The sequence below is a fragment of the Pristis pectinata genome, chromosome 6, assembly GCF_009764475.1.
Source record: "Pristis pectinata isolate sPriPec2 chromosome 6, sPriPec2.1.pri, whole genome shotgun sequence".
NCBI classification, from domain to species: Eukaryota; Metazoa; Chordata; class Chondrichthyes; order Rhinopristiformes; family Pristidae; genus Pristis; species Pristis pectinata.
Window position 1 is genome coordinate 28,370,621 of NC_067410.1, and position 27,587 is coordinate 28,398,207.

The window sequence follows — 27,587 nt, forward strand, 5'->3', positions numbered from 1 at the left end:
ATGTGCTTTTGAATTAGCTTTATTTGATAATTATATTGCAATATTTTTGAATTTAGCTGAAGAAGTTATTATACAACTTTGACCATTCTGTGTGTTATATAATGTAGTTAAGATAAAAGGGCAAAGAACATTTGGATATAGGTCATTAAAGCTGCTGACAGAAATGCAATTAACAATAAAGTAGCGTAGAAGCAATAGTGGGTTCTCAGTCAATGTTAAATGCTAGTCACATTTCAGGATCTTTTAATCACATTTCCATCAAAAAGGTTTTGAAAATGAATGTAAAAATTATGGTGTGTGCATTGTGACTTTTTTTGCATATGTTCCAAATTCTTATATCTTCAAGATTGTAATAAGTTGGCTTTGGCATTGTTTCCTCTTAATTGTAAAGTAGTAAGCAATTTGTTAGCTTGTCTCCAACAAGAAACACCTCACACCAGTTGGTAGATTTTTGATCCCTTTTTGACTCTGAAATATCAAGCAAATAGGCAGATGGATGATACCAATTGAATAAAGAGATTCTGATCGTAATCATTCTGTAAGCTCGGAGCAAAATTAAGCCATTGATCAATTTATTTTGTTTTTTTTCCTACCAAGTGTTTTCTTGATCCACCTTCAAAGTGGTTAAAGTACACATACATACAAAGGAAGAATATCCTGTTTAGGTTACAAGAATTTTTTTATACTTCTGAATTATGCTTGGCACTAGTCTATAAGAGATTATTTAATTCAATTCCTATCAATGTAAGCTGCTCAGACTGCTTACAGGAGCAGCTGATATGACTGAACCCTGGATGATCTCCACAGAAAGTGCAAATGTATATCAAAACCTTTGAGTGTAAATATATTTGCTGGAGTTGCAAGTGATATGTTCTTTATTGATTTAAGGAGAAGTATGTTTTTTTTCCTCTTATTTGTTAAACATAAAATTTAAAGATTGTTAATTAAAGAAATTTGCATATTGTCTTGTTTGCTGTATTATGTTTGGGCATTGAGAATCTCACACATGACATGTTGTCAAGGCTGTGGCATTTAGCCAGAAGGAGCCACAAAAAAAAAGATTGATGTTGCCAGTTGAACAGTCCTTTTTGTTTGAAGGCTTCAGTTAGCTTAAATGATTTATTAATCAGTTGAATACCTGCCATCAATCCAATGTTACATTGATTATAATGAAAATATTTGACGTAATTTTTTTTACAAAAAAAAAGCAAAAACCTTGAGAGAATTATAGATGTGGCTGCAAATTGGTTTAGTTTGAGATTTCCTTAATCAACATCAGGCTTTTAATTGGCTTTGAAGGAACAAAGCAATGCAGTAGTTTAGGATGCATTCAGTTCATGTTTTAGAGGTATGTAGTCTCCAACTAGTTTACTGTGGACCCTAAAATGCAATGAAATGTGACAATGACAATATAGCATATCTCAATAATTAAAGATTTGAAATTTACCTTGCTTAGATGTCTAACTCTTTGGTACATATTTTTTAATATTACCCACACTGATGTTCCATAGAGGTATTACCTATTACTGTAATGTGTTTATATTGTATATTTTAGACCTGATCTTGCATGGTTTAGGTCAACCAGTGTCTGAAAGTGGATCTCAGAAATTTTACATTGGAAAATGATATAAAATACAGATAAGAGGCATTCGCAGGAGTAATATGTGCAAATCTCTGCAGGCTGGGAAAATCCATTTTGGTCACAGAGAATTTTATAGCCAAAATATTTAATAGAAATAAAGAAAATGTGTTTATGATGTATAGGGAGAGAAAACACATTGTCTAAATACCAGGAGTTTGCATTTTTTAATGTCAGGAATTTATTAGAAGTAGCATGTCAGATTAAAAATAAATCTAATGATTTACATTTTATTACTGATTAGTTAAATTGAACTTGAGCCTTTAAAGGCAGCATTTAGTTTCAGGTTTGCTCTTGTTTTGTGGAATAATTGAATGCTTCTGACAGGACATTTACATTGTACAGTTTTTGTCTTGTTATCCTAATTGAGGTCTGAGATGAATTCTGTGGTACAATGACAGCACATCACAGTTTCCTTTCAAATTGCCCAACTCTGTACTTAAGTGCAAAATTCTACTTTTGTAAATCACTGTTTTCCTAAATAAACAGAAGCCATTTGAATGCATTTCTTAATCTATCTTTGGAAGCCAGGCAATCAATGCCCTACATTGGCCATTTCTATAAGTCAAAACGTGTCAGAATTAATTTTCCAGTGTCAGATTGTGAGACTGAATGGGTTCCTCCTGCTCGATAAAGTTCTGTGATTGTGTATCTGAGCATTGGTGGTTGGATAAAATGTTAATTTATAATTTCTGTGCATTGGTGCTGAGCTGCTGTGGTGCATTTATCTGCTGATGTATCTGAACATTCCATTTCCATAGGGGACGTTTCTTTGTGCTAAGGAGTAATTTATTTGAAAGAATGCCTTGCTACTTGGGGAAAGGAAATATTTCCTTCTAAGTGGCCTCAGATATGGATACAACTCTAACTGGAGGAAGCTTTCATTGAGATCCTTTACAGCTGACTATTTCTGAGTGATAACATCCTTCCTGTTTCTGCATGCTGATTTTGATACATCAATAAGTAAATATCTTTGTAGGTCTCTGCTTTCCTCAATATCCTAACATTAGCTTCTGATTTGCATTGTAGATCAGAACTCTGCATCATTGTTCCACTCCAGAATATTTTGCAAGTTATCCTATTAGACGACATGTCAAACACAAAAGCTTACAGCTCATGGTTTTTTGATAAAAGCCACAGAAATTCTGGATACCTTAATGTTGGAGAACTTCAAACAGCTTTATCCTGGTACAAATCTATTAATTGTGAACAGTAATGGACAACATAAATCACAACTGAATGTTCATTATATTATAAACTTGTACACTGTTTCCATTGTTGTCAAGGTATCAATTTGATGTTCTGATTACTTTCCATAGATCTCTGCCATTTCAGTTGGAAGCAATTGCTTATCAGTGTACGTCTGCCCATGATACACCATGAGTTCTCTTTTCAAGTGGCAAAAGAGTAGTTCTCTTTTTTTTACAAAATAATTTACACCTTAAGAACCTATCAGTAGCTTACTGAGAGCTTCTAGTGGCATAATTGTTATTTCCTTTTGCCGTGTGTGATTAAAATATTACTGGATGGGTTTAACAATCCGTTAATATAATTCCACCAGGATCTTTTTCTTTGTTGATTATGATTTCTTTGCTGCAAGATTATATTTCTAGTCACCCTCTTCTTTCTTATGCAGTTGGCTTGTATTTATTTGTAAATCCAAGCAATGAAGTTCAGCAAAATAAGCAGTCTTTGAAGCCAACCTCATTTCACTTGTCTATTAATGTTCCCCTGTGCATTTTCAATAAAGGTTACAGGATAGTGACCATAAATGGGTAAATTAGACAATCTTCCTGAAGCTAATTATCATGCTCTGGTTCTACTGCTGAGCAGCTGACTCACCAGGAATTAAACTTGGGACCTTAGTAAAAGACTACTAATTAAACATGGGACCTTGGTGAAAGATTACTACTTAAACTTAAATCCATCAGAATCCAGGTTCTGAGAAAGGAATTGGGGAAAAACAGGAAATCCTGTGTCACATTATCCTTAATATTCTTCTTCTGGTCTGTGGAGAAAGCTATGTAAAGCACTGTCGAGCAAATCAGTTAGATCCTCACTGTTCTTAATTTATATAAATAATTTGGATACCAACACAATTCCTGTTAAATGTGAACTCGGCTAAAATAAGGAGAGCAGCTTAGTTGGAGGATTAATAAAGTCATAGAGTTATGCAGCATAGGAACAGGCCCTTCAGCTCACCTTGGCTATGCTGACCATCATGCCAATCTATGCCAATCCCACTTGCATGCATTAATTTCATATCTCTCTATGCCCTGCTCATTTAAATACTTGTCCAGATGCCTCTTGAATGTTGTCACTGTTCCTGCCTCCACCACCACATCTCGCAGCTCATTCCAAATACCAACTACTCCTTGTGTGAAAAATCTACCCCTCAGATCCCCTGTAAATCTATTCCCTCCCACCTTAAACCTATGACCTCTATATTTTTGACACACTGACCATGGGAAACAGACTGACTAGCTACCCTACCTTCTTCTTGTAACTTTACGTACCTCTATCTTGTCACCTCTGAGCCTCCTTCACTCCAGGGAAAACAAACCCAGCCCATCCAATCTCGCCTTATAACTCAAGCACTCCAGTCCAGGCAACATCCCTGTAAACCTTTCTAGCTTAATCACATCTTTCCCATAATGTTGTGACCAGAACTACACACAATATTACAAGTGCAGCCTAACCAACATTTTGTTCAACTGTAACATGACATCGCATGATAAAATATTTGTGATTGGAGGCACAAATAATATTGTTAATATTGACAGAGCTAAGTATTGGGTATTTGAAAGAGTGTATACAGTTAACAAAATAGAATTATGTTAATGATGTAGATTCAGTAATGTAACACTTGCAATATTAAAACTGTGGAAAAGCAATTTAAAAAATCTAATATACTGCTGGGTACCATAAAAATAGTACAGTGTAGCAGCTGCTGCTGTGATGGGAGAATAAAGACACGAGTCTGCAAGCTGTAGAACAAGACTGATTTTTTTACCCGCCTTGCACGGGCCTTTTAAGCGGCGCGGTTCCCACCCTCCGAAAACAGAAATGATGTACACGCTACGTCATCAAAACTTTTCGCACGCGCAGTTTCTCCCCCGTTGCTCAGGGAAGACAAAGGCCCAGTGCCATCTTGGGCCTCGCCGCTCTGATGACGCGTGCCCCGACCGCTGAGCCGGTTCGCCTGCACGGGCAGTGAGTCGCCACACAACCCCCATCAGAACAGGCGATACAGTCCCCAAAGTTCACAGGCTGTGCTAGGCATTGCTTGGGTGGTCGGCCTCTGCGTCACAGTGTTGGGACCTCGACCGGTTGTTGTAGGTCTAAATGGGCCAGTTTGAGGCGGCCTGTCATGAACACTCTTCCTTGCCCCCGTGTCCAGAATAAAGGTGGACCCATTATTTCTGATGACCCGGAACGGCCCCTCGTATGGTCGTTGCAACAGTGCCCGTGGTGTGCCCCTGTGAACGAAAATGAACTTACAGTCTCGTAGTTCCTTGGGCACACAGGATGGTGACTGACCATGTTGCGAAGTGGGAATCGGTGCCAAGCTGCTGAGCCTCTCGCGCAGTCTTCCTAGGACTGCCGCGGGTTGTCCCTCCCGCCCCCTAAGGGTGGGTATCAGCTCCCCTGGGACGACCAGGGGCGCACCGTCCATGAGTTCAGCCGATGAAGCGTGGAGATCCTCCTTGGGGGCAGTGCCTATGCCGAGCAGGACCCAAGGAAATTCGTCGACCCAGTTAGGACCTTACAGGCGGGCCACCAGGGCTGATTTCAGATGGCGGTGGAAACGTTCTACCAACCCGTTTCACTGAGGGTGGTAGGCCGTGGTGGTGTGCAGCTGCGTTCCTGGCATGTTTGCTAGTGCAGACCATAGGCTGGAGGTAAACTGAGCACCTCTGTCTGAAGTGATGTGGGCCGGAACACCAAAGCACGAGACCCAAGTTGCGAGCAGCACCCGGGCGCAGGAATCGGTCGTGATGTCTGAAAGAGGGGTTGCCTCTGGCCACCTCGTGAACCGGTTCATGATAGTAAGGCGGTACCGCGCTCCTCCTGAAACAGGCAGGGGACCAACGAGGTCGACGTGAATGTGGTTGAACCTTCTATGGGTAGGCTCGAACTGCTGTGGCGGGACCTTGGTGTGTCGTTGGATTTTTGATGTCTGGCAGTGCGGACAAGTCTTAGCCTACTCACTGACCTGTTTGCACAGGCCGTGCCAGACGAACTTGCTGGCGACTAGTCGGACAGTCGATCTGATGGACGGGTGTGCCAACCCATGTATCGAGTCGAAAACGCGTTTCCGCCAGGCTGCAGGAACTATAGGGCGGGGCTGACCTGTTACGACGTCGCACAGGAGGGTCCCTTGACCTGGGCCAACTACAAAATCTTGGAGCTGCAGGCCTGAGACTGCGGTTCTGTAGCTGGGCAGCTCGTCGTCGGCTTGCTGTGCGTCAGCCAGGGCCACGTAGTCTACACCCAGGGACAGGCTGTGGATGGTCAGTCTGGAGAGTGAGTCAGCAACGACATTGTCCTTTCCGGAGACATGTTGTATATCCGTTGTGAACTCGGAAATGTAGGACAAATGTCGCTGCTGGTGGGCTGACAAGGGATCAGAGACCTTAGAGAAGGCAAAAGACAATGGCTTGTGGTCAGTGAAAGCGGTGAAAGGCCTGCCTTCTTAAAAAATACCAGAAATGCCGGATTGCCAGGTACAGCACTAGTAATTCTCGATAAAAGGCTCTGTATTTAAGTTCGGGTGGCCTAAGGTTCCCGCTGAAAAATGCCAAGGGTTGCCAACAGCTTTCGATTAGTTGTTCCAGTACCCCACTGACCGTGGTGTTACATGCGTCCACCGTGAGGGCGGTCGAGACGTCTGTCCTGGGGTGTACCAGCATCGCGGCATCTGCTAGGGCTTCTTTGGCCTTAACAAAGGCATCTGCGGCCTCGTCGTCCCAGGCGATGTCCTTGCCCTTGCCAGACATCAGCGAGAACAAAGGGCGCATGATACGGGCTGCTGCAGGGATGAAACGATTGCAAAAGTTGACCATCCCAACAAACTCCTGCAGGCTTTTGACTGTGTTGGGATGGGCAAAATGACAGATAGCATCTACCTTGGCAGGTAGGGGTGTTGCTCCCTCGCTGGTGATTCTGTGGCTGAGAAAATCGATAGAGTCGAGGCCGAATTGGCACTTGGCCAGGTTGATAGTGAGGCCGAAATCACTGAGGCGGGGGTACAGTTGGCGGAGGTGGGAAAGGTGTTCTTGGCGGTTATGGCTGGCGATGAGACTGTCATCTAAATAAATGAACACGAAGTCCCGGTCGCGGCCTACCGCGTCTATCAGCCGCTGGAAGGTCTGCGCGGCGTTCTTAAGGCCGAACTGCATTCAAAGGAATTCGAAGAGGCCGAACGGAGTGATGAGCGCAGTTTTGGGGACGTCGTCAGGGTGGACCGGGATTTGGTGGTATCCCCGGACGAGGTCCACCTTGGAGAAAATGTTTGTCACAAAGTCCTGGATATGAGGGACGGGGTAGCGGTCTGGGGTGGTGGCGTCGTTCAGCCTGCTGTAGTCGCCGCAGGGCCTCCACCCGCCGGTGGCTTTGGGGACCATGTGCAGGGGGGAGGCCCAGGGGCTGTCTGACCTGCGAACGATCCCCAGCTCCTCCATGCGGCGGAACTCCTCCTTCGCCAGGCGGAGCTTGTCTGGAGGTAGTCGTTGTGCTCGGGCGTGAAGGGGTGTCGTAGTGATGTGGTGCCGCACCCTGTGTTTGGGCATTGAATTCATGAACTGAGGTGCCAGAACTGATGGGAACTCAGCTAGGAGCTTGGTGAACTTGTTGCCAGACAGGGAAACGGAGTCCAGGCGCAGGGCTGGTAGGCTGGCTTCTCCCAGAGAGTAAGTTTGGAAGGTTCTGGAGTGCACTAGCCGTTTCCCTCGTAGGTCAACTATCAGGTTGTGGGGCCGGAAGAAGTCGGCTCCCAAGAGTAGCTGGGCGACGGCGGCAAGGGTAAAGTTCCAGGTAAAACGGCTGTCGTCGAATTGTAATTGGATTGTATGGGTACCGAAAGTTCGTATTGTTGTGCCATTTGCGGCTTTGAGGGCAGGTCCCTGTTGCCTGCTGCGAGTGTCGCGGCCGGTTGGAGGTAAAACACTGACCTCTGCTCCAGTATCGACAAGGAAATGACTTCCGGACTGCTTGTCCCAAATGAATAGGAGGCTGTGTTGGTGGCCAGCCGCCATAGCCATCAGTGGCGACTGGCCCTGGCGTTTCCCTGAAACTTGCAGGGTGGGCGGCATCGACGGGCCTCCACGCCCCACCTCTGGTGGTAGAAACACAACTCGTCGTCAGTGTCATCGTCTGTGTTTCTGTGGTGTGGTCGCTCAGCTGCTGGGACTGGTTTAGTTAGGCGTTGGGCACGCGGTCTGGCGATTTGGCCGACGGACGAACCGCTCTCGCGTCTGGCCCTCCACAGGACATCTGCCCAGGCGGCTACCTCACATGGGTTGCTGAAGTCGGCGTCGGCCAACAGCAGGTGAATGTCTTCGGGCAGCTGTTCGAGGAAGGCCTGCTCGAATGTCAGGCAGGGCTTGTGGCTTGCGTCCCTCAACCAAGGCCAGCATCTCGTTCATCAGGGCCGATGGAGATGTGTCCCCCAGGCCATCAAGATGAAGCAGGCGGGCAGCGCGCTCACGATGGGAGAGGCCGAAGGTCCGAATGAGAAGGGCCTTGAAAGCCGGGTACTTACCTTCCTCCGGAGGAGGCTGGATGAAATCTCCGACCTGGGCGGCTGTCTCCTGGTCCAGGGAGCTGACCACGTGGTAGTACCGTGTGGAGTCGAAGGTGATCTGCTACAGTTGGAGCTGGGCTTCGGCCTGATCGAACCACATGTGGGGCCGAAGCGTCCAAAAGGTGGGCAGCTTGAGTGCCACTGCGTTGGCTGCTGCGTTGTCGGTCACTGTGTGGGTCCAAAATCCATTTGGACCGTTGGGGTCACCAATGTAGCAGCTGCTACCACGATGCGAGAATAAAGACAGGAGTCTGCAAGCTGTAAAACAAGACTGATTTTTTTTACCTGCCTTGCACAGGCCTTTTAAACGGTGTGGTTCCCGCCCTCTGAAAACGGAAATGACGTACGCGCTACGTCATCAAAACTTGTCGCACGTGCGGGTTCTGCCCCGTTGCTTGGGGAAGATGAAGGCCCAGTGCCATCTTGGGCCTCACTGCTCCAACAACATGCGCCCTGACCGCCGAGCCGGTTCACTTGCACGGATGGTGAGTCGCCACAACAGCTTGTCTTCAGATGTAAGGATAAGGTGAACCAGGACTCCTATCAAACCATTTGAAAAGGATATGAGTTAAATGTGTGAGGTCAATCTAAAATAAATCCTAGAGAAAAATTATTTCACTATTAGTATTTTTGGAATTAATCCATCATAAAAATGAGTGGAATCAAAGTATGATGTCCTAAATAGAAATAATTGTAGAAAGAGTTGATTCAACCATGTGGTCTTCTTTTCCACTAATATTCTTGTGGCTTGTTGGCTTAGTTAATCTATGTCAAACTACCCAAGGGATCTGGTGAACGTAATTTAGTTTTCACAGATAAACTTGAGGATATTGTTTTATTTTGTGTTAATTTGCTCAATCAACCCTTCACCTTCACCTTTGGTGCACTTGCATCCAGCAATACTGGCCCAATCTCTGATGATTGAATCCCTTGGTGTGGCCTACATCTTCTCTCCATTAATTCCAAGGAATATGCTTTTGAGCGTAACTGGCACACAAATGGCTTTGCCATTGTTCAGCAGACTGCCCAAATGGCAATGTATGAGGAAAAATTAACTGAGGTGAAATTTGCAATGATCTTTATAGCTCTGGTCAGGTCATTAAACTACTTTTGTGATTGTAGCCATGTCCTGCAGCTAATTTTATGGAATTGTTGCCCATCAACAACCACTTTACACTAGGACGGACATACTGTTTGTAAGGCTTTCTGTTCAATGGAACTAGCAGGATTTGTTTACCATTGCTGCATTAAAATAGCATGGTGTAGCGGTTGCTACCGCGGAATAAAACAAGACTCTACTTGGAGGATTGCCAAACAGAACTGGTTTATTTTCCCGCCTTGCGCGGGCCCTTTAAGGGAGAATGTTCCCGCCCAAAACAACCGGCAATGACGTAAGTCCTACGTCATCAGGACTTACCCGCGCGCGGGTTCTCCCCGTCGCTCGGAAAGACGAGGCCTGCCGCCATCTTGGGCCTCGTCGCTCCGACGCCGCGTGACCCGACTGCCGAGCCGGTTCGCCCGACTAGACGGTGAGTCGCCACACAACCCCCCCCCCCAGAACCGGCGAGACAGTCCCCAAGGTCCGTGGGCTGTGCCAGCTGCCGCTTAGGGGGGCGGCCTCTGCGTCGCGGTGTGGCAACCTCGACAGGCTGTTGCAGATCCAAATGGGCCGGTTTGAGGCGGTCCGCCATGAAAACCTGTTCCCTGCCTCCAATGTCCAAAATAAAAGTGAATCCGTTATTCCGTATGACTCGGAACGGTCCCTCATATGGTCGTTGCAATGGCGCCCGAGGTGTGCCCCTGCGAATGAAAACAAACTTACAGTCCCGTAGTTCCTTGGGCTGGCAGGTTGGGGCTTGACCGGGCCGTGAGGTGGGAATCAGGGCCAAGGCGCCAAGCTTCTCGCGCAGTCTTTGTAGGACTGCTGGGGGTTGTTCCCCTTGGTCCCGAAGGGCAGGTATGAAATCCCCGGGGACAACTAGTGGCGCCCCGTACACAAGCTCAGCTGACGAAGTGCGGAGGTCTTCTTTGGGGGCAGTGCGTATGCCGAGCAGGACCCAAGGCAGCTCATCAACCCAGTAAGGCCGATTTCAGATGGCGGTGAAAACGTTCCACCAACCCGTTTGATTGAGGATGGTAGGCCGTGGTGGTGTGCAGCTGCGTCCCTAGCAGGTTCGCTAATGCAGCCCAGAGACTGGAAGTGAATTGGGTGCCTCTGTCTGAAGTGATGTGGGCCGGAACGCCAAAACGTGAGACCCAAGTTGTGAGCAGCGCCCGGGCGCAGGAATCAGTTGTGATGTCAGCCAGGGGGGTTGCCTCAGGCTACCTCGTGAACCGGTCCACGATGGTAAGGAGGTACTGGGCTCCTCTTGAAACCGGCAGAGGGCCCACGAGGTCGACGTGTATGTGGTCGAACCTCCTACGGGTAGGCTCGAACTGCTGTGGTGGGACCTTGGTGTGTCGCTGGATTTTTGACGTCTGGCAGTGCGGACAAGTCCTGGCCCACTCACTGACCTGTTTGCGCAGGCCATGCCAGACAAACTTGCTGGCGACCAGTTGGACAGTAGATCTGATGGACGGGTGCGCCAACCCATGTACCGAGTCAAAAGCGCGTCTCCGCCAGGCTGCAGGGACTATAGGGCGGGGCTGACCAGTCACAACGTCGCAAAGTAGGGTCCGCTGACCTGGACCAACCAAGAAATCTCAGAGCTGCAGACCCGAGACTGCGGTTCTGTAGCTGGGCAGTTCGTCGTCGGCTTGCTGTGCGTCAGCTAGGGCCGTGTAGTCGACACCCAAGGATAGGTTGTGGATGGTTGGTCTGGAAAGTGCATCAGCAACGACATTATCCTTTCCGGAGACATGTTAGGTGTCAGTTGTGAACTCGGAAATGTAGGATAAATGTCTCTGCTGACGAGCTGACCAGGGATCGGAGTCTTTGGAGAAGGCAAAGGACAGAGGCTTATGATCGGTGAAAGCGGTGAAAGGCCTGCCTTCTAGAAAGTATCAGAAATGCCGGACCGCCAGATACAGCACTAGAAGTTCCCGATCAAAAGCGCTGTACTTCAGTTCGGGCGGTCTAAGGTGTTTGCTGAAAAATGCCAAGGGTTGCCAGCGGCCTTCGAGTAGCTGTTCCAGTACCCCACCCACCGCGGTGTTGGACGCGTCTACCGTGAGGGCAGTCGGGACGTCAGTCCTGGGGTGTACCAGCATCGTGGCGTCTGCCAGGGCGTCTTTAGCCTTAATGAAAGCAGCCGCAGCCTCGTCAGTCCAGGTGATGTCCTTGCCCTTACCAGCCAGCAGCGAGAACAGAGGGCGCATGATACGGGCTGCTGCAGGGATGAAACGATGGTAAAAGTTGACCATTCCAAGGAATTCCTGTAGGCCTTTGACTGTGTCGGGGCGGGCAAAATGGCGGATAGCATCCACCTTGGCGGGTAGGGGTGTTGCCCCGTCGCTGGTGATTTTGTGGCCGAGGAAATTGATAGAGTCAAGTCCGAATTGGCACTTGGACGGGTTAATCATGAGGCTGAAATCGCGGAGGCGGGAATACAGCTGGCGGAGGTGGGAAAGGTGTTCCTGGCGGTTACGGCTGGCGATCAGTATGTCGTCCAAGTAAATGAACACGAAGTCCAGGTCTCGGCCTACCGCGTCCATCAGCCGCTGGAAGGTCTGCGCGGCGTTCTTAAGGCCGAACGGCATCCGAAGGAATTCGAACAGGCCGAATGAGGTGATAATCGCAGTTTTGGGGATGTCATCCGGATGGACCGGGATTTGGTGGTATCCCCTAACGAGGTCCACTTTGGAAAAGATGCGGGCCCCGTGTAAGTTCGCTGCGAAGTCCTGGATGTGAGGGATGGGATAGCGGTCCGGGGTGGTAGCGTCATTCAGCCTGCGGTAGTCGCCGCAGGGCCTCCACCCTCCGGTGGCTTTGGGGACCATGTGCAGGGGGGAGGCCCAGGGGCTGTCCGACCTGCGAACAATCCCCAGCTCCTCCATGTGACGGAACTCTTCCTTTGCCAGGCGGAGCTTGTCTGGAGGTAACCGTCGTGCTCGGGCATGAAGGGGTGGCCCTGTGGTAATGATGTGGTGTCGTACCCCGTGTGTGGGCCTAGAATTTGTAAACGAAGGTGCCAAAATCGATGGGAATTCGGCTCGGAGCTTGGCGAAATCATCGCCAGAAAGGGAAATGGAGTCCAGGCGCTGGGCTGGTGGGCTGATTTCTCCCAGGGGATAGGTCTGGAGAGTGCTAGAGTGGACTAACCGCTTCCTTCGCAGGTCGACTAACAGGTTGTGGGCCCGAAGGAAATCGGCTCCTAGGAGTGGTCAGGCGACGGTGGCAAGGGTAAAGGTCCAGGTAAAGCGGCTGCCGCCAAACTGTAATTGAAGCGTACGGGTGCCAAAAGACCGTATCATTGTACCGTTGGTGGCATTGAGTAGAGGACCTGGTGGCCTGTCACGAGTGTCGCGGCCTATCGGGGGCAAAATACTGACCTCCGCTCCAGTATCAACGAGGAAACGCCGTCCAGATTTCTTGTCCTGAACGAAGAGGAGGCTCTGTCGGCGGCCAGCCGCCGTAGCCATCAGCGGTGGCTGGCCCTGGCGTTTCCCTGAAACTTGCAGGGTGGGCGGCATCGACGGGCCTCCGCACCCCACCTCTGATGGTAGAAGCACGGCTGGTCACCCGTGTCGTCGTCTGCATTCCTGGGGCGTGGCTGCTCGGTTGCTGGGGCCGGGCGAGGCGGGCGTTGAGCTCGCGGCCTGGTGATTTGACTGACGGACGAAACACTCTCGCACTTGGCCCTCCACAGGACATCTGCCCGGGCGGCCACCTCACGGGGGTTGCTGAAGTCGGCGTCAGCTAACAACAAGTGGATGTCATCGGGGAGCTGTTCAAGGAAGGCCTGTTCGAACATCAGGCATGGCTTGTGTCCCTCGGCCAATGCCAGCATCTCATTCATTAGGGCGGATGGGGATCTGTCCCCCAGGCCATCCAGATGAAGGAGGCGGGCAGCGCGCTCATGACGGGAGAGGCCAAAGGTCCGGATCAAAAGGTCTTTGAAAGCCGGGTACTTATCTTCCTCCGGAGGCGACTGGATGAAGTCTCCAACCTGGGCGGCTGTCTCCTGGTCCAGAGAGCTAACCACATGGTAGTACTTCGTGGAGTCGGAGGTGATCTGCTGAAGGTGGAATTGCGCTTCGGCCTGGTCAAACCAGACGCTGGCCCGAAGTGCCCAAAAGGTGGGCAGCTTGAGGGCCACTGCGTTGGCTGCTGCGCTGTCGTCCATTTCGCGGGTCCAAAAGCTGTTTGGACCGTCGGGGTCACCAATGTAGCGGTTGCTACCGCGGAATAAAACGACTCTACTCGGAGGATTGCCAAACAGAACTGGTTTATTTTCCCACCTTGTGCGGGCCCTTTAAGGGAGAATGTTCCCGCCCAAAACAACCGGCAATGACGTAAGTCCTACGTCATCAGGACTTTCCCGCGCGCGGGTTCTCCCCGTCGCTCGGAAAGACGAGGCCTGCCGCCATCTTGGGCCTCGTCGCTCCGACGCCGCGTGACCCGACTGCCGAACCAGTTCGCCCGACTAGACGGTGAGTCGCCACAATGGTCTTATTTCTGTATCACTTAACACTTTACTGAGCCTCTTATACTGCCTTAGTTCATCTCCTCCAAGAAGTGCAAGCTGTATTTAAGCAGCTGTGACTGACCAATAAGCCCATGAACTGAGATGTTACAACTTTGAATAAGTTAACATATTTGTTAAGGTGAAATTTAGGGAAACAATAAATAGCTGGAAACCTTGCTATATTAAAATCCAAAAGTAATTGAATCGAATCATTACTAGGAAATTAGATTTTGCCAAGGTTATCCAAATTGTTTTTTTTCAAATGCAATATATTTCTCTAATAGCTCTAATATGTTTTTTCCCTTGCAGTAGGCCAAGAGACTAGGATTAGTACCAACAATAATGATTTGAGATATTGAAAAGATCATTATTTAAATTTTGATCACATTATCAATATAATATGGAAACAACCCCTATTGAAATGCCAAGACCAGGAAATTGTTCCATTCATACAGTAAGAGTCTCAGCTGCTATTAAAGGTGAATGAGTCCTGAAGGTATTGAACTACATTGACCATGGGTCTTTCTCTCAGGCTTTATCAGTCTATGTAGCCACTTACAGTGGAGCACTCCATCATTATTGCATTAAGTGTGTGTACTAAAGTCTCTGAAATGAAATTTCAAACCTCATATTCATCTGAATCAGTGGCAATATTAAGGTAGATTCATTAAATGAAGGATGATATTTAAATCCAAAACATCAAAGTGTTCTCACTTCCTTCCGAACTTAATGGTTGTCACATCAACATGCTTCTCCAACCAACAGGGTGAACTGTATACAAGTTTATCTTCTGATATTACCATCTAACAAATTTAATTTTTGATTAAGGTGACCTCAGTCTGCCTTTAAAGAGTTGGTACACAAGGGTTCTGTGCTCTTTATTGACGTTATGTAAATCTCTTGCATATTGATCAATGCTTTTGAGCTGGAAACCTTGGAATAATTGAATCTAGTGTTACAAACATGTCTTTAATTCATAATGCCATCTGTGGTGTGAAATATTTCACATTCCTAAATTTAATTTCCTCTTCTACCTTTAAATTAATTTTAACTTTCCTTAACCTCCAGGAAATACCTCAGGCTCGTGTTGTTGCAAACAAATCCAAGCTATCTTTTAATTTCTTCATATTTACAATATTTCCTTACAGTTTCATATTATCTGAGAATTTTACTCCTTGCATTTCATTCCTAGTTGAATGCTTGAAAGAAATCAGGAAACAAGAAGTTGTATTGGCTAAGGTAGTGATAGATACAGGTATCAGAGTAGAGGTAGGAGCTGTGTGTATTATAATAAAATATAATGCTAGAACAAGATGTATTTAAACATAGTAGTTATGATAGACCTAAACAATTTTTGTTTCTCAGCCTTCGATGCTGTCCACTAAGTCTTCCACATTCTATGAACCCTTTCATACTGTCCTCTCTATAAATCTCTCTTCCCACTATCCCATCCCCACAGAATCAATCACACTCATTTCTGAATGTCACTTAAAGGTGATGAATTCAAAAAACAGCTTTATATCTTCTAGGGTGCAATGATTTAATGAACACTGAAAGACTTGAAAGTTGCATGTAAAATGAAGAAAATTATAGTTTACAGTAACCTGGAGCTGGAATCCTCAATCTCTTGCTTCCTCCTTCAACCAAAAAAATGCTAAGGCAGCTCTGGTTCACATCAAAAACCTGATTGTAGTCTTCTGAATAATATTAGGAATTATGTAAGTTAACAAAAAACTGGTCTGATATTAATCAACAAAGTAAAGCATAAGCAGTTTGAAGTCACTGGTCAACAACAGAGCTAACAAAAACTGAAAGTATGTGGGCTGAAGAATAGTGCAAATTTTAAATGTTTTGGTAGGCTTTTAACTATATATTACTCGTGGCATCTTAAAAATACACAAGAATTTATACCTAACTTTTCAAGTGCTAGCTATGTTTTTTAAATATTCTTTCATTTTTTTTCTGGATTGATGCACTAGAGCAATCCTTTTTATTATTGTAATATTGTGAAGTAATCCTAACTGGATAGAGGGTTTCAATGAAGTAACAGAGAGAATCAATGAGAGGAATGCCATTGATGTGGTATATAGACTTCCAAAGGGTGTTGAACAGAAGTGTTCACATAATGACACACAAATGCTACATGATGTCACCACAGTGGTTCAGCTGGTAGGGCTGCTGCTTATAAACTCCGGTTTCCCGTGTTCAATCCTGACCTCCAGTACAGTCTGTGTAGAGTTTGCATGTTCTCCCTGTGGTCACATAGGTTTTCTCCAGATGCTCCGGTTTCCTCCCACGTCCCAAAGATGTGTAGGTTGTTAGATTAATTGGCCACTGTAAATAGACTGTAGTGTAATTGGTTGGTAAAATCTGGGGAGTGTCGAGGAATGCAGGAGGAATGAAATGGGATTAGTGTAGGATTAGTGTAAATGGGTGGTTCATGGTCAGCGTGGACTTGGTGGGTGTTTCTGTTCTGTATGACAATGTGACTCTAAGGCTACAGAATAAAGAGTCTAAACAATATGGATAGAAAGTTAGCTGTGCAACATGAAACAGTATTAATGAAAAGTCATTTGTTGGACTAGAAAAAGTTGTACAGTATTAGGGCTATTGTTTTTCTTGACATATATTAATGGCTTAGGCTTGGGTGTAAGGGCACAATTTCACCTCTGTATCTACCCTGTTAAGCCAAGTAAGAATTTTGTAAATTTCATGTGATCTCCAAAAGGGAATCACGAGGGAAATCTTTGCTGAGCATCTAGAATGCATTGCTGGGGGTAGTAATGGAGGAAGGTTCAATTGTGGATTCAAAATGGAATTTGGTAAGTATCTCAAACAGAAAAAAAACCTGTAATGCTCAGGTGAAGGGGCAGGAGTGGTGCTAGCTGGATGGCATTTCATGCAGTGCTGGTACAACTTGGCAGTCTGAATCAGCTCCTCATGTGTTATTACCATTCTGTGATTCTGTGAATCCTGGTGCCTGTGATTAAAGTTCCTTTCATCTTATGTTTGAATGAGGTCAGATAAAGCTTCACCCATCTCCTCAAGTATTTGGTTCTTGAAAATGTAATTATTTTTTTGTAAGATTTGTGTAGTGTCAGTTCCTTATACTTCTAGTCTTATGTACTTAAGTACAATATCCATGGATGACTTTGAAAGCAAAGCTGGTGATCAGATAATATCTTTTCTTTGAAGGTTAAAATTGAAGATTGTTTTTATCTGTGGCTCGGAGGAATTAACAATGCATATCCTTTACACACAGGTCACCCACCAGGACAACCTTGCACTGGTTCCTATTATCAGAGGTTTGAAGGGAGTCGTGCATCATGGTGAGTAAGCTACTTACTGCTTCCTTTCATAGAAATAAAAAGATTTGTGGGAATTATATCTTTGACCAGTTGAATTTTTGCCCAGTCCCAGTGTGCAAAACAGATTAAATATGCATATTCATTTGTTTTATTAACATAGCTAAATTTGAAATATTCTGCACATACATTAAATCCAATCCTGTAATTACAATGATCATAAAGAATCCTTTCATTAACATTTAATATTTTTCCATTAAAAATGAATAATGTGATTAATGAGTGCCATCTGTTTTGTGTGATAAATCATCATTTGATTTTGAATCTGCTTTTATATTTCTGAGTCCTAGTGCAATGCCACAGCTTTGTTTCCAACTGCTGAAGTTGAGAAAAAGTGCAGCCTTGAATAAAGCATTTCTTAAACAACTGTGTTAGTGTGAGGTACAGATTTTGAGCTACTGAAAGAAATATGATATGAAGCATGGCTGAAGAATTTTCACAATTTCACAGTACTTTCATTTTGCATGTAGAAAATGCAACAGATGAACTTCGAATAGACAATACGACCTTGTCTGTGTGGGTATTTAGCCAATTAGCATTTCTAGCAACCTCAAACCATTTGATATATTTACATTAAGAGAATGTGCTAGGTTTTGCCAAGGCTATAGTAAACAAGAACTGAGCAGTGCCTATTTTGACCTCGGGTTTGTGGGAAGTGCCGGCAGTTCTGCATGTAACCTGCCTAACGGCCATCAGGATCAAAGTTTCTGTGCCTGCATGTGGAAGTATTGAACTTTCCCACAGATGTTTGCTGCATATCTTCAACTGTGCTCTGATATCAGAACTCTTAGTAAAGGTTCACAAAATTTTTGAAATTCCCCACCACTTTAACAACCTGCGCCTGGTTGCACCTGGTGTAGGGAATTATTTTCCATGACTGAGACATCTAGGTAAATGTATTAAATGTATTTAGTTTTTAAACTTTCATTTTCTTAATGTTTTTCATTAATTACTTAGTAATGTTTTTGAATATACTTAATAGTTTTGAAATGCTGCTGAATGTCAATAACATTCAGAAATATTCCTTGTTTTTGTCAGTATTGACAGCTGGCTAAGCCAGAGGAGTAGTTGAGTTAGGTATCAAAATTCCTCTTGGCTGTTTCATAGGCAGATCTTATTCTAGCCTTCCTGCCTTATGACACTTGTCATAGAAGGCCATACTCATGAGAATTTGACAGGTTCATTCACCAGGTTTTTGCTGGAGGGTCATAGCAGAACGTAAATGGGAACATATTTATAGACAAACAGCAAGCATGGGCAGTTTACATCTGAGTACAAAATCACAGTCATTATTTTAGCTTTGTGATGCACTTGGTTAATGGTTTAATTATTTCTGCATAAACTTGTCAGCTGGACTGATATTACTGCTGGTTGACAAGACAACTGGTGAATATAAATAAATGAGAAAGATTGAGGGAGATGCCCAGTTATATAAAAAAAGGAAAATTGTTGAATGCAGTTAAAAAAATTGCAGCATCTGTCAAAATCTTTAGAAAAAACAAAATGATGCACAGAGTTTAACTCCCTACCATGCTCCCTGAAAGTGTGAAACCTGACCCTGACTCACTTTTTGTACAGTTACTTCAGATTTTATTGTACTGAGTTTGGGAGTGCCCACATAACCACTCTTAACATTCATATCAGTAATTTTATTATTTACATTAAACTATGTTCAATGATTTTATCAGTTGTTCCAATTTAACAGGAAGCTCAGCAGGAAAAGGGAGGCACGGGGAGTAAGATTCAGCAAGCAAATTCTTTTCTGGCATGGTGGAACAGAGAAATAGAGTGCTTCCTTCAGTTCTTCAAGCAAATAAAGCATGCTGTCTTTCCCCAATCAGCATGTTTCCCGCAGTGATATCTTTTCCCTGACTCTTTTCCCTTTGACCTCTTGCTCTTCCACTATGCTGGGACCCTTCATCCCCTACAAATTCTTGACCTTTATCCCTCAATTGATGTCAGTAAAACAGATTATCTGTCTGAAATCTTCACACTTTTTGTGGAAATTTACAGTGCATGAATTGGCTCGCATGTTCTCTACATTAATACATTCTGAAAGGGAATTCAACTGCACTCTATAAATACTGTACAGATTTTTTACTCATCTCTTCCTGCAACCTTTATGATCACTTGCAATTAGCTGACCTGTTCATCCTCTATGCCCGGTGGTCCCTGGCTAGCATTACCAACATTGCCAAGGCTCAGTTTGTGGTTGAGACATTGAGTTGGGGGGGGGGGGGGGTGGTGGTGGTGGGGTGCGAGGTTTGTTTTGTTTTGCCTTACCAAGAAGAATATTGCCCACCACCCACTCCTCCTCCCTCCCACCCACCTTACCACCAGTGCTATCCATAAATTCCTGTTGGACTGATTGCTCAAAGAGTAGTTTCAATTTATTTCAGTGTTTGGTGATGAGCCAACAAAGCTCAACAGTGACCAAAATAATGCTGTGTCATTGTGCCTGTCAGACATTTCTGAGACAACTGCCATCCTGAATTGGTCTAGGACTCCATCTTTACATAGACCCTAATCAGGAAAATTATACAGTACAGATCACAGACCATATTGATATCACACAGGCCAGCTAATTTCCCATTTGAAATATAGGGTGTTCTGTCCAGTATGTGAATATTGATGCCCATTTCCCTGGCTACTTTTTTCCCTTGGCTTTCCCGCCTGGCAGAGTCTAAGCTCTCAATTACCCAGTTTCTGGGTGGCACAATAATAAAAATCATTAATGAGGCCTTATATATAACTTCTCTCATTTCTGGCTATTTCGAGGTTTCCCAGCCAGAAACACTCACATGCAAATATATTTGTAGCTCAGATTTCTTTCTCAGAAGGCAAATCAATTTTTGATTCACATTATTTAAAAAGGAACTGATTAACAGGGAAAGAAAGAAATATTTTCTTTGTAATATTCATTTTCAAGTACTGCTCATCAGTAAAGAATTTTAAAAACTGCAGTTGCTTGAAATCTAAAACAAAACCAGAAATTGCTGGAAATACTCAGCAAGTCAAGTCACATCTGTGGAAAGAGCAACAGGGTCAAAGGGTCTCTGACCTGAAATGTTGACTCGGTTGCTCTTCCCACAGATGCGGCCTGACTTGCTGAGTATTTCCAACATTTTCTGTTTTTGTTACTGTTTGTCAGTACCCCATTTTGAATTAAGAGACTCCACCTGAGAAAGTAAATTACCTGCTATCTCCACTAATGCTACCTGAAGACTTACAGCATCTCCATGTTTTTGCTTTTCATTCAATATTGAAGCAGTAGTAAATTGTGTTCCCCGTTGGCATTACTCTGACATTAAAATGATAAATAATTAGTTTGTCAATTGTCTTTAAATGTGGAATCTCTTTTTAGCCTGTTGGACAATTCTGTAACTGGGGAAAAAATTCTTTGTTGCTTTTATGATGGCCTCATTTTAAAACCAATATTTAAAATCCTTCTGGCAAAGTGTATAATTGTCTCTTTAATTGTTAATTATTATGAGATATTGCTGTCATTTTTAAAAAAAATATGTGATATACATAAAAGTAGAAGCTTTGAAGAAATAATGGTCTGTGCTGGCTGGGCTTGTTTGGAATACAGATTGGCCCAGAGAAGATTCTAGACACAGTGAGGGTGTTAAGGTTTAGAAGCATTAAAATAACAAACACTTCTGGTCACATTTGGTCCCTTGGCTAATTTCTCAGTGTTAAACAGTGGGCCACAGAAGAAATTGCTTTCTTTTAACCTTGTAGCAGTTCAGAGGACATGAAATGATATCCTATAGCTTATTGAAAAGAAACCTTCCAAGAAATTTGTGCTAAAAAGTTGGCTTTGAAGTGTCAGGAGCTAGTGATTTGCCACAGGATACCGAGTCTCTTACCTGCAGCCATAGTGTTTATGTGTCTGGCCCAAGGTGAGTCCCAGAATGGTGATAGCGTGGCAGCTCACCATGGTATTATCTTTGATTGTCAAGGAGATTGTCTTTTACTGGCACATGTTTGGCCAAATGACACTCTTGCCTGAATGTTTTCTAGATCTGGGTGTACACAGGCACGGACTCCTTTATCATCTGAAAAATAAACATTGTGCAAACATAAGTGAACATCCCCACTTCTGATCTTATTGTGAAAGATGATTGATGAAACAGCTGAAAATGGTTGGGCCTGGGACACCCCTGAGAAACACCGGCAGCAAAGTCCTGGGGATGGGATGATTAGTTTCCCACAGCCACAACCATAACTTTCTCCCCTATTGCAAGATAAATCTCCAACCACTGCAGCCTTTTCCCCTTGATGCCCATTGGCTTCAGTTTCACCAGGATTCCTTGATGCCAAACTCAGTCAAATGCTGCTTTAACATTGAGCAATCACATATCTCACCTCTGGAACTCAGCTATTTGGTTCATGTTTGGACCAAGGCTCTGATGAAGTCTGTAACTGTGTGGTTATGATGAAACCCAAACTGGACACGTGTGAATATTTTATTTTGTGGGTTTTCTCTGTGAACTGACCTTTCTCCTCAATCCACACAGTTCCTCCTACTAATCTAGTACTTTACAGGAATATTTGATTGATATTATTGCCCAGCTTGATGGAACAGCCTGTGCAAGCATATTATGTGGGGGCTGAGTTTCTGTGGGGGTTGCCCCAAACATCTGTTAGAACTCTGGTTAGAACCAGAAGCCCAAAGCACCTTCTTGAGGGTTTCTATGAATTTTCTGCCTGTCTGAAAATTCTGGCTCCCACAAAAATTCAAACCTTTTTCTAAAGTGTCATTGAATTTAATGTAACTACAGGGTGTGTTAAATAAGTACCAAAGATATACTGTAATATATTTTTTAATGTCATGTGTTAATTTTACATCAAAGTTTTTGTGACAGGTGTGAACTCAAGACCTGGTAATTATAACTCCCAGGGATAAAGATGACTAAAATGTGGACATAGCAAGCTGTCTGTGAATTGGTTTCTTTGTTATTTTAGTGCCATTTCCCCTTACAAAGAGGTTCCATGATTCAGCAAATCCAAGTAGGTTTATGCTGGAGCTGTCAATGGCTGCATATCAGGAGTCCTGGTACCATCACAGTCAGGGAACAATATCGAAGCAGTTCAGGAAAGTATAAGCTCTGATACAGCGGAAATTATTTATGATTTTTTTGAGGGAGAAATAATATAACCCTGCTAAGTTGTAATACTATTTATACAGTCCCCAGGGGCATGCTATGAGAAACCCTGCTACACTGCCAAAAATGTAGGTAAGAGTTTACATTCATGGTATAACTTTGAGAACATTGAAAGAAACTTGCCCTTACGTAACATTGTTTTAAGTCTTTTGAATATCTCAAAATCGATTCATAGACAATGAATTGCTTTTGAGATGGAGTTGATGTGTTTGCGGCAGATGTGGCAATCAATGTTAGAAAGCAATGTCTTGTAGAAATGAGGTACATGACTACGTTAATCTGTTTCTGCAAGTCGTGATTGAGGGATAAGTGTTAGTCAATAGAACATTCATAAACCACTTGAGTTAAGCTTTCAACTTAAGTTCTGTATATTTTATTTTCTTTCATGATTGTACTATTTATATTTTTGGTGATGTTGAATTGTTCATTGAATTTTTTTAGAGGTTAACTTTATTTAACATGTCAAAACTCTTTCTCTGACAGTTGTACTTCAGAAAATTTTGATGACAGCTGTAAAATCTAAAAATAAGTTCCATTATATCAGGTTCATATTAAAAAAAATGTAGCATCAAGATTTTGGCACAATGCAATTTTGGACAGATGGAAAATCATGTGTCTAAAATGTATTCACAATTTACTCAGCTCCAGCTGCCTGTGCATTCAGTTCATAATCTTCTGGTCTGTTTCTTTGACATGGTTACCGTTTGAAAAGAATCTTCATGACAATATTCACCAGATGTTGTGTCTCTACAGATAAGTTCCGTCACATTAGTCTCTAAAGATTGTTGAGGTGCCCCAATAGGTGCTTTAGCATTGATTGGTATCATGTATATCCTGCAGACACTGTTTTTGTTTGATGCTTCTGGTAGTTTATTTTATCATCTGTGCAGCTTTCACTCATCACTTTGATGGCTCCCCCAAAGCACTTGTCATGTTTAAGTGACTTTTTTCTTCTCCACAGTCTGCATGTGCTGTATCTAAAATGTCTGGTATGATCCATTCAAGCAGAATATTCAATTGCAATTTAATATTTTGTATAATTTATGTACAAAAAGTATGTAATTAACAGAAGAAATGGGGATTGTTGTCTATTTTACTGACTTGTAAGAACAGAATTAGAAAACTCTGTTGAGAGGAAGAATTCATTTATGCTTCTGTCCCAGATCACTGTGCTTTGATCCTTGCTGGAGAGACTGAGAGAAAGTTTGTGTGTGCATGCTTGTTTATAGAATTTAGCTCAACTCTGATGTATCTGGACAGCCTGCTTCCACATGCATGCACAGAACGCCCATACATCTTGCAAGTGAATCTGTTGTATACCAAACAAACAATGATTATTAGAACAGATTTGTTATTTTCAGTGAGTCAGCATTAAAAAGTCTATAATTGAACTACAAGTAGGAACTATATACAGTAAGTGTAGTTGGAACAATTATTTATTTCTTCGATTTGAATTTCTTTGAACCTAATGTTGGTAAATTTTCGGAATTTAATTATTAAAAACCAATAAAGTTGGATGCATTGCAGTGGATGAACTTGCAATCAGATAATTGTATTTGTCTAGAAGTTCAATATTAAACCTCTTTTGGGAGCTGTGACTTCTACTTTATGGAGCACAGGTCACTGTATATAAATAAAAGATGCAAAACAATTACTACCTCAACAGATTAAAACAAGATAATAGCTTTCTTCTTTTATTTTAGAGAGATACATTATCTCTCTTAATTCATGTCTTTATTGTATTTCAAAACTAAAATTGCTTTGTAAGCTCAGGACACAATGTGCATTGAAAAATGGTTAATGATGGTGTTTACCCTGTCAGCTGAAATATATGTAATTAGTTATGTTAGGTCAGCATGGGGATTAGCATGCATTACTATTGATTTTTTTAGTATTGAAGACAGGTTACATAAATTTTTTACTGTTCTAGTCTACTATGGAATAGATTTTTAATTATTTTAGGGACTGGCTGTTTCAATATGCGTGTATGTCTATAGACAAAATGGATTTAAATTATCTTGGTTACGTGGATAGCATTTAGTTTAGCTTCACAGAAAATGGATTTGCAGCTTGAGTTTGGATAGATTCTGCCTTTGGGAAAAATAGTCTCATACCTGTATCAGTGTATCATTGGGCTGAGCATCTTTACAAACATCCATTTCCTCTTCCTTGCCTCCAGCTTCAACTGTGAATTAGGCTTGATTTCTACCTTTCACAGTAACAAACTGTATTATTTATTGAAATTCATATCTGCCATATGCAATACCATCTGACTAATTGTGAAGCATCATTGCTAACTACCAAAAGATCTGTTAGGTGTACTGTTCCCTCCTTAAAATATTAGAGAGAATATACATGCAAAGAGGAAAGAAGGCAGATTAAAATCTAGAAGAATATTAATTTATATTTATCCTATTGATTTTATTTTGTAAATAGTCAAAGGAAATAATGGAGGGGGTGGGGAGGAGAGGAGATCAGTATCTCTGCACAGCCAACCAGCCACCCATCTAAAGTCAGAAGTGAAGTGCTGGGAGCAATTCCAAAGCTTAGTGTTCATTTGTATGGAATTAGTGAACTGATTGAAATAAATGCTTCAACAGATGTCACTGATGCAGCTTGCTGTGCTGTTGGCTGGTGCAAGTTAGTAATCTGGCTGGAAACTGAAATATATCCCATGGGCTAGTGAGGAGGTGGTAGCAGGATCGAAGTGTTGGGGGGAATGTTTTTGGTCCACCTGATCCTAAAGTATTTTAAGACATGACTTTAATTAACCTATGGTTCTACTTCAATTATTTCTCAGAGTATGAACTGTTTCTACAGTGAGATCCCTTCTAAAAGGGCTCCTCTAATAACGACATCATAGAAAAGCCTGAACCAGCATTTTAAAGAGCGATCCAATTAGTCTCACATACCTCCTCTTTCCCCGTAGATCTGCACATTTCTTCCTTCATGCGCTCGTCCAATTTCCTTTCGATAGTGACTATTGAACTGGCTTCCTTGTTGTCATGTGGCGTCACTGATACTTTACAATTATGAGTGGATCTGCATTAGTCTGGTCCTGGAAGTTGATCCTATCATTCAAATACATGTTAAAAAAGAATGGGCATTGGCTGGAAACCAACAAGGGAACATTACAGAGAGATCACTGCTAGTTAGGTTGAAAGCCATACTAAGCTAGTTGATTAAAGTCTCATCTTTTTGTTAGCTGTAGGAATCTTGACTCCGTTCTAATTAAGTACTTGCCAACCGCACAAAAATCAGTACAAATTGGCACGAAAATGAAGAGTAGGCTTAGCAATACCAAGCAATAGGAAGTGTTTGAGGTTGGATGTAAATGCATATCTTTAAGGCAGAATAGCAGATGCTTAATATTGCATTAGCAGCAAAACACTTCTGAGTGCCTCAGAAGAAAGCATTATACTCTTGCAAAGCTCTTACCTTTCCCCTTCCACAATAGTCATAAGTACAAATTTAAAATGGAATCTCAAAGGCAATCTTTACCTTATCTGCCCAGAGGAGGCTGAGTGGCCAGGCTGTAACAATCTTATAAGAGGCTATCAAAGCCTTATTTCTTTTCATCTAGAAATGTGGCTAGGACACCTGCTTGATGCCATTGAGATCCTTCTTAAGCATTTTATTTGGTTAAGAGTAGGGGTCACTTGGTTTCCAGCACTGGAACTTCAGCTGGTAGAACACCGTCATCTGTCTTCAGCTATCTGAGTATTAGCCTTCACTGTGGTGGAGTGACCTCTGCAGAATACCTTGTGATTTGCCAGCTGTTCTGATGTTAAAAATGTGGATATCCAAAGCAATGTTAGATTAGATTAGATTCCTTTATTAGCCACATGTACATCGAAACACACAGTGAAATACATCTCCTGGGACTTCTCTAAACGTTTGTTTGTTTATTCTGAAAATTTGATAGAATTTCGAAGCAGTAGTGACACATGGGAAAGTGAAGAGAATAAAATGGGATTAATGTAGGAGTAGTATAAAATAACAATTTGATGGTCGACACACATTAAAGGGTCTGTTTCTTTGCATTATGACTCTATACAAACTGGAATTCAATAACATCATTGGATCCTGACTGCAATTTTAACATACAATTTCAGTAGAGGCTGTTCTGATTTTACCATCAAGTGAAGATGGTAGGAAAAGGATACATGGACGGAAGTTTTTAAATCAACACACACAAAATGCTGAAGGAACTCAGCAGCTCAGGCAGCATCTATGAACGGAAATAAACAGTTGACATTTCGGGTTGAGACCCTTCATCAGGACTGGAAAGGAAGAGAGCAGAAGCCAGAATAGAAAGTTAGGGGGAGGAGCACAAACTGGCAGGTGATAGGTGAGTTCAAGTAATGGGGGAGGGTAGGTGGGTGGGGGAGGGGGGATGAAAGGGAATGATGTGAGAAGCTGGGAGGTGATAGGTGGAAGAGGCAAAGGGCTGAAGAAGAAGGAATCTGATAGGAGAAGACAGTGGACAATTACCTCCCAGCTTCTCACATCATTCCCTTTCATCCCCCCTCCCCCACCCACCTACCTTCCCCCTCTCACCTGAACTCACCTATCACCTGCCAGCTTGTGCTCCTCCCCCTCCCCTTACTGTTCCATTCTTGCTTCTACCCGCTTCCTTTCCAGTCCTGATGAAGCGTCTCAACCCAAAATATCGACAGTTTATTTCCCTCCATAGGTGCTGCCTGACCTGCTGAGTTCCAACAACATTTTGTGTGTGTTGCTCCAGATTCCAGCATCTGCAGAATCTCTTGTGTGTCAGACGTTTTTAAATGTTGTTTTTGCTTTTTATTCACAGTACTGTTAGCTGACAGAAAATAAGTTAATTGCATTGGGAGTACTATCTTCTTTCCCATCTTTCCGTTCATGTACATGTTTTTATTAAATTTATGTATTTTACATCATGCAACAGGAAGTACTGCTTTCAATTAAGGAAAGACCACGTAGGGTACAAAAATATGC

The 27,587-nt window shown here is 43.4% G+C and overlaps 1 protein-coding gene across 1 annotated transcript in view; it reads left to right on the plus strand.

Annotated features, from left to right (window-relative positions):
- Positions 1–27,587, plus strand: part of LOC127571346 (receptor-type tyrosine-protein phosphatase gamma-like) — a 536,499-nt gene that overhangs the window by 324,403 nt on the left and 184,509 nt on the right. Inside the window, 1 exon segment of the mRNA XM_052017635.1 lies at positions 17,334–17,400. Coding sequence (XP_051873595.1) covers positions 17,334–17,400 — 67 coding nt within the window.